Genomic DNA, 21,744 nt, shown 5'->3' on the forward strand with positions numbered 1-21,744 from the left:
GTGTTTTGTTGTGTTGGAAATGGATGATTATGATTATATTTGGTGCATGCATGAGAGGTTTATTTATTTATTTTTCTTGAATGGAATTTTGTGTGAGCAAGGAGGCTATGTGTTGACTTGGTAGAGGAGTGAGGAAAGTTCTTTGATATCAATTTGTTTTAGAATTGGCAAGGTAAAGGGAATAAACTCCAAGATACTCTTTTTTCTATGTTTGCTTTTGTTAATCCAGGGGAGAGGTAAATAAGTTTGCTATCATTTTTGAAATTTCAATGTTCTGCAACAGAGCAGGGTTTTACATCCTGGTTTTGGTTTCAGTTTTAGTTTTGGTTAAAGGGGGAGAAAGGCCTTTTAAAACTCAATTTTTTTAAAAAATTATTCGTGGAATAATTTAATGGCTCCACTCTCTTTCTATTTTGGGTGTATCTTAAAATAAAACAATGGCACACCATCATTTTCGATATTTCTCTCTTCTCCATGCTTTCTCGCGATCCAATTACTTTACCCCACGCTAATCACCTTTAATAGGTTCATAGAAATAGCTAGTTGTAGCACATGCCAATCATGGTTATACTTATATGAGTTTCCAATTATTGAAACATAATTAGGTATAAAATTGAATAATATTTGATGCTTGTTTTCCATCATTACTCAACGCGGAGCTCCTTGTTTGGTGATAATTTAACTCTGGAAGTTGTTTATTTATTTTTTACTTAAACATGTAAACTTTTGGACCCAATTTTTGCTCACGCTGGACTAGTGTTTGCCGCTGATTTTCTATCTTTTTTCCCATTCTTGTTATTATAGGCTCTAATTAGTTGGGCAGAACATGTCCAATCACCAAGGGGGTGATACTGAATATATGGCGGATGAATGTGAAATGGAAGATGTAGAAGATGGCATGGACGATGAATCTATTAATAGAGAACGGGGTGGTGTAGAGTCTGACACAGATGAATATGATAACTCGGTTTGTATAGTGCTGTTTTGCAGTTTTCAGTTTCTGCTATTTTATGAATATGCTGTTGATGAATATGTTTCGTATTGTGGTTAATCATTAGCAATTAGTGGTGGTGTCAAATTACGTTCCTCATACTTGAATGATTCATCAAGCAAATGTAAACTATGTATAAGGTTATCTTTATATTTCTAGGACTAATATTGTAGTGTTGGTACAGAGTGGTAAGGTAGTTACAGGCTTACAGCTGCTGAGGCTAGAAGAGGACAAGACATCCAGGGAATTCCTTGGAATAGCCTTGGCATCACTAGAGAAAGATATCGGAAAACTAGGCTTGAGCAATACAGAAATTATGAACATATCCCTGGTTCAGGGGACAAGGCAGGGAAGGTAACAATCAACATGTGTCAAGACTCTTTGATATTTTATAGAACTTTTTTCAGTCATGTTATTTTTCAGAAGCATGACAGAATAACACCATGTTGACCTGTCAATTATTATCTATAACATACAGGATTGTAAGGTTTTATATCAATGAGGAGGCAAGGTCTATTGGGATATGTTGCAAATAAATTTGAATTGAACATATTAATTATTAATCACCTTTTACACACAATTGGTTGGTTGAGAAATACTTTTTTTTTGTATCTAAAAAGAATTCTATTTACTGTGATTTATTCCGATCAGAATTTCATATGGCATGTATATGCATAGCCTGGTCCCCTAAAAAATCTGTATAAGATTGCTTTGATATAAACATTTGCTCATGACTGTTAAATGTTGATGTATGAATGATTAAGCGTTAAAATTTTGTTTTGCTTCATTCTTAAGTGGTTAGGGCTTATGTTTAGCTTATCCTGTCAATGGTTAAACATTAGTTTATTTCTCCCAAGCAGATAAACAATAAGGTATTGCTTTTACTATGTGGTTAAGATTTGTTGTCTAATGTGGCGTTTGAAGATTGCTGCCAAATGAATTTTGTGGCGGTTTAAAACCGCCAGAAAATAATGAACAAGTCAACAAGAGCTGCAATTTTGTGGCGGTTTTGGACCGCCAGAAAATGTCAAACAAGTCAAACCAAAATGCATTTTCTGGCGGTTTCAAACCGCCAGAAAGAGATTGAATTTTCTGGCGCACAAAACCAGCGTTTACAAAATATCCGCCACAAACGGTTTTTGGCGACCGTAGATCCGGCGGTTGTTAGTGACGCCGGTAATGCAATTTGTGGCGGTTTTTAACCGCCAGAAATGACCAAAATAACCGCCACAAATCACACATTTTTTTGTAGTGCGTAATAGAAAAATACATGATCAATATAATAATAAAAATTAATTTTATAAATTATTATTCTCTTTTATTTAATTATTAGGTTTTTAATACCAGTTTTTTTTTGGTAATAACAAAATCAAACTAAAACCACATTATCTGCGGCTAACAAAGAAAGTAAAAAGCTAGGGGGAGAATCAAAAATAGTAATACTCTCCTCTGAACCGGGACTATGCTAGCTAACTTATCAGCCACTAGATTTGCATCTCTAGAAATATGAGAGCAAGAGAAAGAAGAAAACTGTAACGATAACTCATTAATTAACTTGACGATATCAAAGCACGGATGCCCTCTGTTGCATCCTTCTTCAATCAATTTGACTGCCTCCTTAGAGTCTGTTTCAATTGAAATTTGTCCTCCTAGATGGTGATCCCGAATGAGACAAAGTCCTTGCAGTAGCGCCCAAAGCTCGGATTGAACAATAGAGCATCGTCCAAGACTTCTAGAGTACGCAATGATAAATCTGCCTTCTAAGTCTCTGACTATACCTCCACATGATCCTTCTCCATCCCTTGATACCGCGCCATCCCCGTTGAGCTTGATGAAACTCTCAGGAGGTCGCTTCCAAAGATCAGAACTAAATAGAGGGGGTCTCATTAGTGTCTCCCCTGTCGAACTAACCAGTTTGTATGCGAGAAAAGAAGAAACATTCGCTCTTATCTCTGCCACCACCTGTTCCACAGAGAGAGTGACGTTTTGGAAAATCTTTCTGTTACGATGATGCCATATTGATGCAAGAGTAAAGGCAAATGTGAGGGGCCAGTTTGAAACTAACTGACGGTTTCTTACCAGGTTGGAAGTTATCCAACACTGAATATCTCTATTTCTTGACCTTCTAGTTATTGCTCCACCTGTAATTTTATTCCAGACTTCCCCTGCAAACTCACAGTCACGTAAGACATGGATAGTATCTTCTTCTTCCTGCATGCATATGGAGCAAGTAGGGTCTGGTCCAAGGCCGCGTTCAAAACGGGTCAGGTTGGTCAAGAGACTGTCATGCAGAACTCGCCAAAGGAATAAACGAATTCGTTCAGGGCCTTTCCACTTCCAAACCGCTTTGAAAGGTGCAGAGTGAGAATCATTTTGGGTAGGAGAAGCAACAAAATAAGCTGATTTAGTGGTGAAAATCCCGTCTGGAGTAGGACCCCAAATTATTTCGTCATAGTCATTATCCACATGTGGAGGGCGAAGACTCTGAATTAACTCAAGTATCTCGGATGGAAGCCAAGTTTGTAATCTTTCAATATTCCATTCTCTCGTATCAGTAACGTAATCACCCACTGACTTAAAGAGTTCCACTGGAGGGACAAATGTTATAGCCTTCTGGATGATAGTCGTCTGAGTTGGTAGTCAAACATCATACCAAAATCGAATAGTCTGACCATTCTTCACCCTCCAATGGATGTGAGGAGTTACCAGGCTCCAAGTGGCGCATATACCTTGCCAGAGATTTGACATTTTTCTTCTTTTTGTTACACATGGTATGATTTTATCGAGACAATTATATTTAGATCTGACTACTTGAACCCAAAGTTTATGCGGTTCTGTTATTAGACTCCAACAATTCTTCATCATGTAAGCTGTGTTTACATTGCGCATGGAACGTAACCCCAGACCCCCATGCTCTTTGGGTTGACACACCGTAGACCAGCCAATAGCGTGGTATCGTCTCTGGTTATTACTCTCACCCCAAAGAAAGCTTCGACATAGGCGATCCACCTCATCACACACGCTTCGTGGTAAGAACACTGACTGCATACTGTATGAGGGAATAGCTGACAACACAGATTTGCAAAGGGTGAGTCGGCCTGCAAATGAGAGAGTAGAGGTTTTCCATCCGCTTAATCTTTTATTTACCCGTTCAATGATCTCTTGGTAATCTCTTTGACAAACTCGTGAGTGGTGAGCTGGAATGCCCAAATATTTCCCCAGGTTGGACGTGCATTGAAAGCCAAATGTCGTACTGATTTCGTTTCGAATAACGTGAGAAACATTTTTTGAAAAGAAAATCCTAGTCTTCTCAATGCTTACCTTTTGACCTGAACTGCCACAGAATTGATCCAAACATGATTGAATTACCTCAACTTGGTCTGAAGTTGCTTTAGCAAATAGAATTAAATCATCAGCAAAAGCAAGATGGGATAGAAGAGGCCCATCTCTAGACAACTTGATTGGCTTCCATTGCTGAGATTCTACTGTTGATGTGATGAGTTGGAATAAGCGTTCCATGCATAATACGAAGAGATAAGGCGATATAGGATCACCTTGGCGGATTCCGCGAGATGGGGAGAACTCCTCTAGTGCCTCTCCGTTCCACAACATACGAAATTTAGGAGAGGTTATAGAAGCCCATACGAGGTTTACAAACTGACTGGGAAGACCAATGTCAAGGAGGGTGTCTTTTACAAAAGACCACTTCAATCTGTCATAGGCTTTCTCAAGATCGATTTTAATAGCCATCCAACCTTTGCTTCCTGATTTATATCTCATGGTATGAATAACTTCTTGGAAGATGATAATGTTGTCTTTACTATGTCTCTATGGGATGAAACTGCATTGGTTAGGGAGAACTAACTTATCCATTATTTGCCTTAATCTTCGGGCTAGAACTTTTGATAGGATCTTGTAGGATACATTGCAAAGGCCAATGGGACGCATCTGTCTTAAATGGGTAACTGTATCCACTTTAGGAATAAGGACAATCAGTGTTTCATTAATCTCAGCAATCTTTTGTGGATTTTCTTCAATTTCATGAATGAGTTGACATAAGGAGTTTCCGACTACATCCCATTGAGACTGATAGAATATGGCTTGTAGACCATCAGGGCAAGGGGCCTTAAAACCTTCCATGCTCTTAGCCGCAGAAAGGATTTCGTGATTATTAATAGGTGCCCCAATGGCAGCAAGCTCATTGTCCTCCAGCTGGTGAAACGCATTCGACACAGGGAACTCCTCGGCTTCATTTGTATCAGAGAATAAAGATTTGTAAAAATTTGTAACCATTCCTTCCAAATCTTCCTTCCGGGAAACCCATTCTTCATTGTCATTCATAAGCTTTTCTATCCTGCTTTTCCTTCTCCGCACAATAGTAGACCCATGGAAATATCGTGTGTTTCTATCACCCAAGTGTAGCCATTTACAGCGGGACTTTTGATACCATAATATTTCTTCTCGCTTAAGGATTAAGTCTAGTTCTGTCCATAATTCCTTTTGTAACTTTTCCAGAAAAGGATTAGACCTTTGGAAAAGCTCTCGGGCAATCCCATGTAGGCGTCTAAGGATCCGTCTCTTTGCATAAAAAATGTTTCCAAAGGTTGACTTGTTCCATTCTATTAAAGAATGTTTTGTGTATGTAATCCTTTGATTCCAGTTCTGATGGTTGTTCCATTTGCAGCGTAATATATCAGAAAAGCCTTCGTGAGTAAGCCAAATAGCTTCAAAACGGAAGGGTCTTCTGGTGGTACAAACAGGCTTGTCGGGAGAGAATCTTAACAAGATAGGCGAGTGGTCGAATTTCAGGGGGTTAAGGTGTGAGAGGGTTGCATCAGGGAATAGGCAACGCCAATCATAAGATGCTAAGGCTCTGTCAAGGCGCACAAAGGAATTGCCTCGGTGCCGTGTGAAGGGGGCCCCAACACAACCCAAATCTAAGAGATTACAATGGTTGATACACTTACGAAAGGCTATATCCCCTCTTGTGCAAGAGTTATCAACGCCTCCTTTTCTTTCAGAGGAATATAAGACTGCATTGAAATCTCCCATGACCATCCACGGTCCATCTACTTGCTCGGCAATTCGACAAAGATCCCTCTAGAGAGGTATACGACCTTGTGGGTGCGGGCTAGCGTAGGTGAAGGTTCAAAACCAAGGGACACTCCCATTAAGAATCTTTAGATGAATGAATTGATTAGAATGTTCCCTGACTTCAACTTTCCAAATATAAAATAATCTAAATGATACTTAATATAGAACTGCGAGAGAGTACATGATGACTTAGAATATATTTTAATAATTAAAAAAAAATGTTTTGAGTTGTCTTGTACATTTCAATAAATTTTTCAAATTCTTTAACGTTGGACTTTGCATCAACAATGAATAAAACAAATTAATTGTGGACTTTGCTTTGTGCGAACAACTTGGATTATATATGGGCTCATGATATATACACCTCCTATCTTTTATAAATACACCTCCAATCTTCTTCTTTTTTATGAATAAAATTCTTAAAATATCATTCTTAACTAAATTCTTATTTTAAGTTTTATTTTTAAATTTATTTTTTATTCACCCCCTTCTTTCATCATTCTTCTTCTTCTTTTTCTCATTCTCTTTTTTCATCACTCTAGTTATTCTTTGATGTTTTATTCTTTTTCATTTTTCATTCTTGATTTTTCTTCTTTTACAATCAACATAATCATATTTTATATTTTTATCTTTTAAATTCTATTTTTCACTTTCTACTTTATTCTTTCTTAAACCCTAATTTTTCATTCAATCTTCATTATTCTCTACATTCAATACAAGGTACAAATTAATATATTAAAGAAACACGTAAGTTAAATTGGTCATACTTCCGGCAAATAAGATTCGAAATTTTAATTTTAGCATTCTGGAAAGTACTTTCCGAAATAGTAAAATTATTGTTCCGGAAAACATTTTTTGGAAGTGTGTTTCTTATATAATTTCGGAAAGAACTTTCTGGAACAGTAACTTTAGTATTATGAAAAGTACTTTTAGGAATTATGTAACAAAACATTTCTAGAAAATACTTTCCGGTATAAGAATTTACTATTATGGAAAGTATTTTCTAGAACAAAAACTTTATTATTCTGAAAAGTACTTTTCGGAACAAAAATTTTACTATTCCAGAAAGTACATTCTGAAAAAAAAAACAAAAAAGGAAGAAGATATTAAAAAAATTGAAAAGGGTAGAAGATGAGGTAGAGAGGGCGAACACTACAAGAAAAATGCTAATTTTCGACAGAAAAAGTAAATTTCTGAAGGATTTTTATTTTTTGACAGATTTAAATTTGTCGGAAAAAGTGGCATCGAAAAATTCTGTCAGAAATTTCTGACATAATATTCCGTCAGAAATTATAATTTTTTTTAATTTTAATTAATTTATTAATGTAACAACCCTCATATTTGGCCTCTCAAGGGTTCTATTTCACGAAATTTCACTTTTTAGCGTGTTCTATTTAAAATTATAATTTAAATTATTTAATTTTATAATTTATAATGATAATATAATTTATAAAATTATAAATATTTCTTTATTACATAATTATAAATTAAATTTTAACATTTTAAATAAATTATTAATTAATTTAATATATTTATTTACCTTAAATCAAACATATAAAATTCAAAAAATGTATTTATCCTTGTTTTATTTTCTAATTATCAACCATTAATAAAACACTAACTTAAAATCTTATCTAATTATATCATAATATTCTCATATCAAATTTAAAACCAAATATTAGTTATACAAATATATTAAGATCATATAGTAAATTGTCAATAAGATTTTAGTGATTTTGATGCATAGGTTGGATGCATGTGAGATTTAAGTTTATTTTGAGTTGTATGGAGCCTATGCATTGTGTTTTGTGTTTGCATGTGGCTGGATTTGTTGGTTTGGATGAGAGTTTTGAAACTCTCTGACTGGGATTAGGCTGGGCGCAGGTTGAGCGCGCCGGGCGTGGAAGAGCTTAGAGTTCTTGGGTTGGTGTTAGGCCAGGCGTAAGCTGAATGCGCTGAGCGTGAATATGTTTATAAATAATTGATTTAAATTGATGCTTATGCATGTTTAAAGTTGAATTTGTAGATCATGTATGTATGATATATGATGTATGGTGAGGGGTGATTCATATGTATGCTTTGTGATGATACGTATGAATGTTTAAATATGATATGACATGTGTATATGTTCATATGAGTATGTTTATTGATCATGATGGTGGGTAGACCATGTATGATGTATGATGCATTATTGCATGTGATGTCTTATGACATGTGTATGATTGTCGATCATGATGGTGGGCAGACCATGTATGATGTGTGATGCATAATTGCATGTGATGCCTTATGACATGAGTCTAGCCTAGGACTTGAGGAGAGGAAAAATATTTTTGAACTGGAAGAGCTCACATAGAGTCTCTTGAGAGTGGTGCTTGGATAGGCCACTGATATATGAGAGTGGTGCTTAGGTAGGCCACTGGATTTGGAAGTGGTGCTCAGGTAGGCCACTGGGTTGGGTGAGCCTCCTCTAAGTCCTTAGCTAGTGTTGGAGCGAGGTATGAGGTTGAGGGTTATTCTCTTAACCAAGTACTCAGGAAGGTGCGTGGATCCTTGTAGATAGTCGGTGGGCGAACTCCACAATTGACTTGGTTATGCATGCCAAGGTTGTGGTAAGCTCGTACCCAGCTGTGCTATACCTGATGGTGGATCTGGACTTCCAATTGTGTAAGTGACATCATCCGAGTAAACCCGAGTGAGGATTATATCCTGTTTAGCTGTGACCGAGTGGGCGCATTGGGCGTGAGAAAGGTTAGGGTGGTTTCGGTAGGATGGAATATTACTTATACAACTATATTGTTAGGGAGATCTCCTAGGTGTATGCGTGACGATACATTAGATGATTGATATGCATTGATATCTGTCATGAGTTGCATGTATTGCATGATTGTCATGATAATGAAGTGTATGGTGTTTGATTTCATGTTTGATGAATGTATGATTGATTGAGATGGAAGGTTCCTTTGGGACTTGATTTGGATGCATGTGTAGTATAGATTTTATTCTTCACTTGTATGATTGGTTTTTGAACTTTAGCTTACCCTTCTGTTTCCATGTGGTGGGACTGCGATGATCATACTTGGTATGGGAGCAGGTCAGGGATAGCTTGGAGTTGAGGTGACCGCTGCGAGACGAGGATTTTATCCTAGTGTCAGAGTTACCGTCTGGGGTAACTATAGGTTGTGCTTGACCAGCACTTGGAATTATTATTTTGGATGACTGTACATATGTAGTGTTATATTTTATATTTAGAAACATAGTTGTTATTTTTATTTATATATATATATATATATATACCTCCATGTATGTGTTATGCAACTTAATATTTTCTTAGTTAACTAGTAGTAGTGCGATTCCACTAAGTGTAGGGACCATGGCGAGTCGTTAGACTATTATGGTATCAGAACTGGTCGAGTTTTTTTGGGATACTCTTTGGGGAGTTGTAACATCCCAAATTTTATACTTTATATTTATGAAAATTATTTTTCTATAGTTATTAATTAATAAAAAGGGTTCTTTTTATATAGAATATTTTAGAGATTTTAATAAATGATTATTATGTATTTTAAATATTTATGGGATTATTAAGTTTGAGTAGAAACTTAAGTCAATGTGGTGACTAAGTCAATGTGGTGGTCGATACTTTGAGTAGGAAACCTCTATATATATCTCCCCTTATAGTTAAAGAGATGTATCTTTTAGCTCACATTAGGAATTTAAGTTTGACTTGTGAAATTACTCCTAGTAGGGTGCAATTAGGTATGACTCGAGTAAAGAATGGACTATTGAAGGAAATTAGAGAAACATAATTAGTTGATTCATTTTGATGGAAAGAATTGAGACCATAAGACAAGGTAATAAATATGAGGTTGCCTTGGGTATAGATAAGGTGGTAAGACTTAGAGATTGATTATACGTACCTAGTAAACTTATGCTTAAGTACTTGATCCTTGGAGAGAGTCATAAAAATTAAAGTAATATGGTGACAAATGCCTTAAGTAGAATGATCATTCATTTATCATTTTTGAAAATGTAAGGGTTGAATTTGATTGAGGAGATTAGAAACTTAAGCGTGATGTGTAAGCTCACCCTTAGGAGCATTGAATTGAGTATGTTGAAAGGACTAATAGATTAATGGATGTGATTAGAGGACCTAAGAGTTAAATCTTTTCTTAGTGAGCCAAGTGGAAAAGATTGGTAGAGGTATAGATAACCCTTTATGCTTGGAAGTTGATGGTGTTTTGAGGTTCAAAGATAGAATCTATGTGCCTAGTAAACTCGAATTAAGGAAAATGATCTTAGAGGAAGGACATAAAAGTACTTTTAGTATTCATTTAGAAAATACTAAAATGTATCAGAGTGGTGCAGCGGAAGCGTGGCCTAAGGAGAAAAGAGAAGTAGAGGAATTTGTATACTAGTATATAGTATGCCAAAAGTTTAAGGTGGAACACTAGAGTCTTTTGATATTTTTACAGTCTTCAGATGTCCTGATTTGGAAATAAGATTTTGTATCTATGAACTTAGTTGTAGTTATATCTGATATGCTTAAGAAATTTGATCTTATTTGGATAATAATGGATAGGTTCATTAAGTTTTCTCACCCTGTACTTATTAATATTAGACATTCCTTGGAAATATTGATAGAGTTATACATCAATAAGGTATTAAGGTTATATGAGAATTAGGAAGCAAAATGCGAGGAGCATACCCATTTCTATTTTCAAGAAAATTTCGGGGACGAAATTTCTAAAAGGAGGGGAGAATTGTAACATCCTAAATTTTATACTTTATATTTATGAAAATTATTTTTCTATAGGTATTAATTAATAAAAAGGGTTCTTTTTATATAGAATATTTTAGAGATTTTAATAAATGATTATTATGTATTTTAAATATTTATGGGATTATTAAAGGGATTTTATAATTAAAAATAATAAAATAATATTCTGGGTTCAGAACGGGACGTTCCCAAAAGTGGAAGGGGCCATTCCAAATTTCTGAAAAGGCTTGTGTTTGTTAGCCCGGAACGGGCCGTTTCAAAAGTGGAACGGGCCGTTCCAAATTTGTAAAAAGGCTGGTGTAGGTTTTTCCAGAACGGGCCGTTCCCAAAAGGAAACGAGCCGTTCTGAGATTTTAAAAATGCCTAAAAAGTTTTGTTGGAAATGAGTCGTTCCAAGGATGTTCAATGTGTGTAAAAATGGATCCTAGAACGGGCCGTTCTAATTTTAGAACGGGCCGTTCTGCTTTTTGGAAACGGGCCGTTCCGATTTTAGAACGGGCAGTTCCAGTTGAAAATTTTGCCTATATTCGAAGGTTCCGGAACGGGCCGTTCCGAATTCAGTACAGGCCATTCCGGGTACGCCAGAATGCCTATAAATAGGAGGCTTGGGCTGTGAAAAATTTATAACTTAGTGAGAAGGTGAAAATCTTAGAGAGAGAGAGAGAAAGGGAGAGAAAGAGAGAGAAAGAGAGAGAAAGAGAAAGAAAGAGAGAGAAAGAAAAAGGGAATCCAGAGGGGGAGGTTATGCCCAAGTTTTAGCTCCTACTTATCCAGGTAAGGGGGAGGAGAACTTTGTCTCTTTAAAATTTTATATACGATTATGTTTATTTATTTATGTTATTTTCTTTATACATTTATCTAGTGAGGTGTCCCTAACCTCATTTATTTTTTTAACCTATAATTATTGTTGTCCATATTAATTATTAAGGTGTTCATATTTTATATTGTTTAATTATTTTATAATTATTGTCATTTTTATTTATATTATTGGTACTCTTAATATATTCTTTTTACGTAAATATATTTATTGTAAATATATTTATAATCAACTGTGATATAGTTGTGATATCTTGGACTCGTCTTGTTATTTCTTCACGTATTTATAAAGATAAATATTGTTCTATGGCCATAGAAGATAAAGTTTGAATTATTTGTAGCTGGAGGTTTGACCTTGGGGATTTAAATGAGTAAGAAATGAAGGTGAAATATCCTATTGTTGGTTAAGGTGAAATATCCTTTTATTGGTTGATATTATGATGATGCTCATTTATCCTGACTAGTCACTACAAGTATAATTCAAATTTTATTGTATCATGAAAATCTAATATATGATTTCTATATATATTTATATATATATGTTTAATATTGATTATAAATAATTCTGTTTATTCTTTTGAATTATTGTATTTATTGGATATTGTTCTTACTCCTCTCTTTTCTTTGTTTTTAAAATTAAATATATCATAAAATAGATGGATCTACTTGGGATTCCAGATCATTTTGCAGTTGTTATTACCGCTGTCCTACTTGTAAGAAATTGGAATATGGAGACTATTTGATGGATTTATTATAATTTTATTTGTCAATCATATTATTTCAATTATAATTTTCTTTTCACTATCGATGTAATTATTGTAATAGAAGTTGAAGAAATAAATAACGTGTAAAATAGTAAATTATTGTAACTATTTTAGAACGATATGTCATGTATTAAATTCACAAAATATTTTTTTTCTTTACCTTTATCTTTATTAAAAAAAATATTGTTAATGATATTATTGCGAAAATATTATATAAGAAAATATATAATTATTGTTATGTATATTAAGGCCTTACATTAAGTGGTATCAGAGCAGGTCGATCTAATCGGCCGTGAGTTATGAGTTTACCATGCTTGTTTGGTAGACGAAGTCTATAATTTTTAGCGATTGAATCTAATGAGGTTTTGAATGTTTTGATGAAAGGCTAAAGTGTGCATCTCTGTTATTTTTTTTTATTTTTATTTTTTTTACATGATTTGGAAGTTATAAATTATTCCTAACTAGGAGGCTCTGCCACCTTTACTAGAATGAATTTATAATTTTCTTTATTACTTTTAAATTTGTTTTAATATGATTTTTGAGTTTTGATGCTTACATGTTAATTTTTATTATTAAGTTACATGAGGATTCTATTTCAACTTCTAAACCATTTGTGCTAAATATGTGAGTTGTTTTGGTTTAGAATTGTAGGAAGAAGCTTAAATAATGGTTCTGAAATATTTTAAGGTATTTTTGTGGCCTTAGAATTTGGTGCGCTCTTTTAGTGATTAGTGCAGGGAATGTTTTAGCTACAATTTTATTGTGCCAGTACAAGTATTATATTGATAGAGTTGGATTTTATGATCTTCATAAAAGTTGTAGTCTTGGATGTTAACTTGTCAAGGGCACCAAAATCAGGTACAATGGAGATCTAGAACTTTCGTTATGAATATTTTAGTGAGCAAAGGTTTAGCTGTTGGAGCTGATTATATCTATTATAATTCTTGAAATTTTAGCTAAGTATATGATCATTTTAGAATTTTAAGTCTTCATAAGAGTGATAGCTTATCTTGATAGCTTTCTTTTGGGAATAGGTTTGAGATCATTTGGTGATAGCCTGTACAATTTTTTATGTATCATTTTCTTTGTTAGTTGTTAAAGGGATATATATGTTATCATGATATTTTTGAGTTATTAGGAAATCGATTTTATTCTGATGTTCTGAGGTGTTGTCTTGTGGATCAAAAGTTTCTTTAAGGTTGTATGATGTTATGTGGTAAAGGCTATTCATGTACAGGTTATACGTAGTAAACGGTAATTGATTCATACATGCTTAAGGATGGTATATATATGAAGGTTTAAAATAGGCATTCTAACTAATATGCATGTATGTTGATATGTGGATAGATGACCTTAGGGATCCATTAATGAATATTTGTGTGTTTAGTGAGATTGACCTTAGGATGTGATATCATCATATTGGAGTTGAGGGTGAAAATACATTCAAGACAGCTTTATGCTAAGTTATTTAAGTATGAATTTTTATTGTACGAAGTGAATTTTCTAGGTCCTATGATTTCTAATGGAGATATAATCTATATCTATTTATGGTAGAAATTATGTTTAAGTGGGAGATACCAAAGTCAGTTAGTGTGGATATGAGTTTTCTTGAATTAACTTATTATTATAGGAGATTTATTGAGGAAATCTCTTAAATAACCTTACCTTTGACTAGATTGATCAAGAAAAGATAGTTGCCTTTATGGAATAGTAAGTGTGAAAGTAGTTTTCAAACTCTTAAGAAATGATTGACTAGTGTTAAGACTACCAGACTCTAGTGAGTGTTATGTGTTATGTAGTGATGCTTCAAAGGCAGATTTGAGTGAATTGTTGATGCAAAAAAAAAAAGGTAGTAGCTTATATTTCTAGGCATTTAGGTATGAAAAATTCATGAGAAAATTACCTTACCCATGACCTTGAATTAGAGGTTGTAATATTTATGCCTAATATTTTGGAGACATTACTAGTATGATTCTAAGTTTGAAATATTTAGTGATCATAAGGATCTTACATATCTGTTTGATCCAAAGGAGTTGAATATGAGACAGAAGAGATAGTTGGAAACAGATAAGAATTAAGATTTTAATCTTAGTTGTTATTTGGGAAAAGTCAATGTGGTGGCCGATACTTTGAGTAGGAAACCTCTATATATATCTCCCCTTATAGTTAAAGAGATGTATCTTTTAGCTCACATTAGGAAATTAAGTTTGACTTGTGAAATTACTCCTAGTAGGGTGTAATTAGGTATGACTCGAGTAAAGAATGGACTATTGAAGGAAATTAGAGAAACATAATTAGTTGATTCATTTTGATGGAAAGACTTGAGACCATAAGACAAGGTAATAAATATGAGGTTGCCTTGGGTATAGATAAGGTGGTAAGACTTAGAGATTGATTATACGTACCTAGTAAACTTATGCTTAAGTACTTGATCCTTGGAGATTAGAAACTTAAGCGTGATGTGTAAGCTCACCCTTAGGAGCATTGAATTGAGTATGTTGAAAGGACTAATAGATTAATGGATGTGATTAGAGGACCTAAGAGTTAAATCCTTTCTTAGTGAGCCAAGTGGAAAAGATTGGTAGAGGTATAGATAACCCTTTACGCTTGGAAGTTGATGGTGTTTTGAGGTTCAAGGATAGAATCTATGTGCCTAGTAAACCCGAATTACGGAAAATGATCTTAGAGGAAGGACATAAAAGTACTTTTAGTATTCATTTAGAAAATACTAAAATGTATCAGAGTGGCGCAGCGGAAGCGTGGCCTAAGGAGAAAAGAGAAGTAGAGGAATTTGTATACTAGTATATAGTATGCCAAAAGTTTAAGGTGGAACACTAGAGTCTTTTGATATTTTTACAGTCTTCAGATGTCCTAATTTGGAAATAAGATTTTGTATCTATGAACTTAGTTGTAGTTATATCTGATATGCTTAAGAAATTTGATCTTATTTGGATTATAATGGATAGGTTCATTAAGTTTGCTCACCCTGTACTTATTAATATTAGACATTCCTTGGAAAGATTGATAGAGTTATATATCAATAAGGTATTAAGGTTATATGAGAATTAGGAAGCAAAATGTGAGGAGCATACCCATTTCTATTTTCAAGAAAATTTCGGGGACGAAATTTCTAAAAGGAGGGGAGAATTGTAACATCCCAAATTTTATACTTTATATTTATCAAAATTATTTTTCTATAGTTATTAATTAATAAAAAGGATTCTTTTTATATAGAATATTTTAGAGATTTTAATAAATGATTATTATGTATTTTAAATATTTATGGGATTATTGAAGGTATTTTATAATTAAAAATAATAAAATAATATTCTGGGTTCAGAACGGGCCGTTCCCAAAAGTGGAACGGGCCGTTCCAAATTTCTGAAAAGGCTTGTGTTTGTTAGCCCGGAACGGGCCGTTTCAAAAGTGGAACGGGCCGTTCCAAATTTGTAAAAAGGCCGGTGTGGGTTTTTCCGGAACGGGCCGTTCCCAAAGGGAAACGAGCCGTTCCGAGATTTTAAAAATGCCTAAAAAGTTTTGTTGGAAACGGGTCGTTCCAAGGATGTTCAATGTGTGTAAAAATGGATCCCAGAATGGGGCGTTCTGCTTTTTAGAAACGGGCCGTTCCGATTTTAGAACGGGTCGTTCTAGTTGAGAATTTTGCCTATATTCGAAGGTTCCGGAACGGGCCGTTCCGAATTCAGTACAGGCCGTTCCGAGTACGCCATATTTCCTATTAATAGGAGGCTTGGGCTTTGAAAAATTTATAACTTAGTGAGAAGGTGAAAATCTTAGATAGAGAGAGAGAAAGAGAGAGAAAGAGAGAGAAAGAGAGAGAAAGAGAAAGAAAGAGAGAGAAAGAAAAAGGGAATCCAGAGGGGGAGGTCCTGCTCAAGTTTTAGCTCCTACTTATCCAGGTAAGGGGGAGGAGAACTTTGTCTCTTTAAAATTTTATATACCATTATGTTTATTTATTTATGTTATTTTCTTTGTACATTTATCTAGTGAGGTGTCCCTAACCTCATTTATTTGCTTAACCTATAATTATTGTTGTCCATATTAATTATTAAGGTGTTCATATTTTATATTTTTTAATTATTTTATAATTATTGTCATTTTTATTTATATCATTGGTACTCTTAATATATTCTTTTTACGTAAATATATTTATTGTAAATATATTTATAATCAACTGTGATATAATTGTGATATCTTGGACTCGTCTTGTTATTTCTTCACGTATTTATAAAGATAAATATTGTTCTATGGCCATAGAAGATAAATTTTGAATTATTTGTAGCTGGAGGTTTGACCTTGGGGATTTAAATGAGTAAGAAATGAAGGTGAAATATCCTATTGTTGGTTAAGGTGAAATATCCTTTTATTGGTTGATATTATGATGATGCTCATTTATCCTGACTAGTCACTACAAGTATAATTCAAATTTTATTGTGTCATGAAAATCTAATATATGATTTCTATATATATATATATGTTTAATATTGATTATAAATAATTCTGTTTATTCTTTTGAATTATTGTATTTATGGGATATTGTTCTTACTCCTCTCTTTTCTTTGTTTTTAAAATTAAATATATCATAAAATAGATGGATCTACTTGGGATTCTAGATCATTTTGCAGTTGTTATTATCGCTGTCCTACTTGGAAGAAATTGGAATATGGAGACTATTTGATGGATTTATTATAATTTTATTTGTCAATCATATTATTTCAATTATAATTTTCTTTTCACTATCGATGTAATTATTGTAATAGAAGTGGAAGAAATAAATAACGTGTAAAATAGTAAATTATTGTAACTATTTTAGAACGATATGTCATGTATTAAATTCACAAAATGTTCTTTTTCTTTACCTTTATCTTTATTAAAAAAAATTGTTAATGATATTATTGCGAAAATATTATATAAGAAAATATATAATTATTGTTATGTACATTAAGGCGTTACAAGAGTGATCCTTCTAGGTTTCTATTATGTCATATCTCTTATATGTGTTAGGTTTGGTGATATATGGTGGTATAATGTTACTAAAAGAATGTTTTGGATTCTTTCAGTATGGTGAGGCCTAAGTATGACCAGATTGCTAGGGTCATGGAGATGATGGCCATGGCAATGCAGCAACAGAGTAGCCGATGGTCTCTCAGGATGGGAGAGATTTAGTAGAGTTCGGGGGATGTCAGCCTCCTCAGTTTAAGGGGGATTCAGATCCTAATGTGACAAATCAATGGTTGAGTGAGATGGAGAAGATCTTCATTGTTCTAGGGTCTTCTAAGGAGAGGAAGTTGGCTTATGAAGTTGGCTTATGTAATTTAATATATTAAATTACATTCTATATTTATAATTTTTTTAAACTTATTTAACATTACTTATGGACAACAGGAATATATAATTAACCTACTTCGATTGTAGACGACGGTGGTGGATGACGGAGATAAAGAAACACGTAAGTTAAATTTTTCATACTTCCGGAAAATAAGACTCGAAATGTTAATTTTAGCATTCTGGAAAGTACTTTCTGAAATAGTAAAATTATTGTTCTGGAAAGCATTTTTTGGAAGTTTGATTCTTATATAGTTTCGGAAAGAACTTTCTGAAACAGTAACTTTAGTATTATAAAAATTACTTTCCGGAATTATGTAACAAAACATTTCCAAAAAATATTTTCCGAAATAAGAATTTACTATTATGGAAAATATTTTCTAGAACAAAAACTTTATTATTCCGGAAAGTATTTTTCGGAACAAAAAGTTTACTATTCCAGAAAGTACATTCCGAAACAAAACAAAAAAGGAAGAAGATATTACAAAAATTGAAAGGGGTAGAAGAGGAGGTAGAGGTCGAAGAAAAAAGTGACGAAGAAGAGAAGAAGAAATGGGTGGAAAAGAAAGAAGAAGGGAGGAGCGGGGAAAAGAAAGAACAAGTGAGATACAAATTTGAAAATTATAAGTTCCAAAAAATATTAAGGGTAATTTAGAGATTTAATATATTTTTTTAAAAAGGGAGTGTGTTTATATAAAAATGGAGGTGTGTTTATCATCAGCCTTATATATGTGATAGCTTTTCAAAATCCAAAAGGTAGACAAAGATGAATGGGCTTGTCGAATTCATTTAAGCTTGAACATAATTTTCCATTGGGCCCATCTCCTGATGCCATCTCTCACCAACCTCTATGACAATGATTATTATTTTCTACTTTTTATGTTCATTTTTTGAATCCAAAACGACCCGTTCTGATCCATTCGTCATGTGTTATTTTTAACCTGTAACGGTCCATTCTGGAACGTAAATAGTAAATAGTGCTAGTATGGGAAATAAATTTACACAATTGCTATTTGGGTAAATATTTTTTAAAATAGTATTAATTGAATAAAAAACTCTTTATTTGTACATTAAGAACTTTAAATTCAACTGTTGGATTGTTAAGATTTGATATAAAATTTGAATTATTGAATAAAGTAAATCTAGATAGACTTATTCCTAAAATAAATAGATCACTCCTCATATATATATATATATATATATATATATTGTTGACCATTTTGTATTTTTAACATCAGGAGTCCCCTACTTACTATTTTATATGTAAAAATTTAAGCCTAATTTAGAATTTTAATCACATATTTTATTTTTTAATTTAGTTATCAAATTTTAAAATGCTTTAATTTATTTCTTTTAAGTTTCACTTTAGGTTGGTTTGGATAACCTTTTCATAAATACTTTTATGAGAAATAAATAATAAATAAATAAATAAAAACTCCTCTATAAACAAAAATTAATATATGAATTAATATATGCATATATTAATTTGTAAAAGCTTATTGATATTAATTTCTGTGAAATCTTACTTGTTTAACTTATATTTAATCTATTAATTTTATTTTTCTTCTTATTTTTCTATCATATAAATGCTTTTGAAAAAGTTATCCAATTTAGTCCCTTAAAGCATGTTGAAAGGTTTTTCATTCCTTAGTCATGTATTATAACTCACTTTAAACGTCTTTACACTTAAAAAGGAATTACTTGATAGATGTTTTTGATTCACTCATTAAAATAAATTGATATATTTAGAAGACACTAAATTTATGAGTAAAAGATGAGGCTCATCTTTCACTCATAAATTATCTATATTGTAAAAAAAATGTTTGTGTTTAAAAATCATATATAAGATTAATTTTATTTATTTGATTATCTAAAAATACTTACATTAATAATGAATGAGAGTTAAACTCATATGATGTAAAGAGATAAATATATAAAAAAATTGTGGAAATATTTATTTATTTAAAACAACAACTATATATATATATATATATATATATATATATATATATATATATATATTTTGTGCAAACCATAGACATCTATGAAACTAATTCCTTTTCAAGCATTGAGATCATAGAAGAGGGTTTGATAACTTTAATTTGTTAATATTTAATATCATATTAATCTTATAAAATGATAAACAAATTATAATAAATATTAAAATGTTAATGAAAATGGAATAGAAATTGTGCTACATATTAGTCTATGTGGCACACACATTGAAGTCATAAGCGCGTTTGTTTTTGAAAAATCGTCCAACCCCTTCTTTTCATGTCATAGACATACTTACACACACCCATCTCTATCTCCTCCATCACCACCAAACTAAACGCACTTATTCACTTCCTCACATGGCCGACGAACAACCTCAACCGAACATGGCCGCAACAAAGGAGCGACTCCGCACAAGATGCTGCTACTGTCTCTGCCACACCTTCTGGGTCCTCGTAGTCCTCATAATCATCCTGGCCATGCTCGTGATATTGGTGTTGTACATCATCATCACGCCTCGCTCCTTCAGGTTCCACGTCACCGAAGCCAGGCTCACGCAATTCGACTACAACGCCAACAACAACACCCTCCGCTACGACCTCCTCCTCAACATCACCGCCACCAACCCCAACAAGAAGCTAAAGATCTACTACGACGTCGTTCAGGCCACCGCGCTCTACCGCGCCGTTAACCTCTCCACAACGGACGTTAACATGCCATGGAACTCCTACCTCCAGTACAAGAAGACCACTAACCGCTTCAGCGCCGTTTTCTCGGGTCAACGTTTGGTGCTGCTCAATCGCAACCAGGTTTCGGAGTTTCGTGAAGATAACGAAGATGGGGTTTTCCCTATTCGTATTAAGATACGCTTCAAAATTAGGTTCAGGATTTGGACCTTTCAGATTGGGTACTTCAATGCCAGAGGCACGTGTAAGCTCAACGTTCCGTTGGCTTCTTCAAGTGGCAAAACGGTGGCTGCGTTTGACCCCACCAAGTGTCAAATTGATTTCGGAATCTGAGCTATGGAGTGGGGTATACTACGTTGTTGTTGATGATTTCTACGCGCATTGTTTGTAAATGTGTGATTGATCCATGTATGTTATTAGCTGTACATAAATTATTTTTATAATGATGATGAAACACTGTTGATTTTAAATGATTTTTTGAAACTTAGGATTAATTTTATAAATAGATAACCGAATATGAAGGCAACTACATGTTCTATCCCGAGAAAAGCTGAAATAGTTTTAAATACCAATTTAAAATCAATTTTAAGAGAAAAACATACGTTTTGTGAGAAAAAAAATAAAAGTTTGTAAGTGTGATTTTTGTTATTTTTCAAGTCAATTAAGTATAACTTAACTTTTATAACTTGTTATCTTTCATCACATTCTTCAAAACTACGTGTGACTTCAACACTAGTACTCAGAGAGTAGTATATAGTTAAAAATATAAATTTAATTAAAATATAGTAATAAAATGATTTTTTTTATATTAATCTTATCATGAATTAATATATATATATATACATTGATTTTTTTTATGATAAATACTTGAAAAATTATATGCAGATTATTTTTAATTAATTGACTATCGAAAAGTTTACTTTGAAATTATATATTAAAAGTAATCTCAATGTTTTCATTTTATATCTTTATTTTAATTAGGTCTTAATTTCTTCTTTCATTTTTGGATATTTAATTTTTTAATTTACATTTTATTCACAAGGTTTTTCTTTCTATTAGTATGGTCGAAAAATTTCGTATCTTTATATATTTTATTTAAATAAAAAAGTAATTTTTTAAAAATAAAAATAGTGAATTTGGATTCATGTAATCACGATAAAAATATCTTTAAAGAATAAAAATTGAAATGCAAGTAATTTATAAAATTGAAATTCAAAAGGAAAAAATAAAGATATAAAAAATAAAAAATATTTACTTTTGTAAAGCATATAAATGTTG

The 21,744-nt window shown here is 32.9% G+C and overlaps 2 protein-coding genes across 7 annotated transcripts; both read left to right on the plus strand.

Moving 5' to 3' along the window:
- Nucleotides 1-473: 473 nt before the first annotated feature.
- Nucleotides 474-17,756, plus strand: LOC109794361 (uncharacterized). Of its 6 annotated transcripts, none has more exons than XM_083061200.1 (4): nt 474-605; nt 805-967; nt 1,176-1,345; nt 17,521-17,755. In XM_083061200.1, exons 2-4 carry the CDS (start codon nt 827-829, stop codon nt 17,624-17,626), a joined length of 417 nt encoding a protein of 138 aa, XP_082917326.1. In that variant the 5' UTR covers nt 474-605; nt 805-826; the 3' UTR covers nt 17,627-17,755. The 6 variants fall into 6 exon arrangements, with proteins under 6 accessions (XP_082917326.1, XP_082917324.1, XP_082917328.1 ...); XM_083061198.1 differs by having other exon boundaries at nt 543-670; nt 17,521-17,754; XM_083061202.1 differs by lacking the exon at nt 17,521-17,755 and adding an exon at nt 12,335-12,487 and having other exon boundaries at nt 543-670.
- A 2,410-nt stretch (nt 17,757-20,166) lies between these two features.
- On the plus strand, nt 20,167-20,799 carry LOC109793861 (NDR1/HIN1-like protein 10). The gene has a single exon (XM_020353332.3). It carries the CDS (start codon nt 20,167-20,169, stop codon nt 20,797-20,799), a length of 633 nt encoding a protein of 210 aa, XP_020208921.2.
- Nucleotides 20,800-21,744: the final 945 nt, after the last annotated feature.

The sequence above is a fragment of the Cajanus cajan genome, chromosome 7, assembly GCF_000230855.2.
Source record: "Cajanus cajan strain Asha chromosome 7, NIPB_CcT2T_4, whole genome shotgun sequence".
In the NCBI taxonomy this organism is placed as follows: Eukaryota; Viridiplantae; Streptophyta; class Magnoliopsida; order Fabales; family Fabaceae; genus Cajanus; species Cajanus cajan.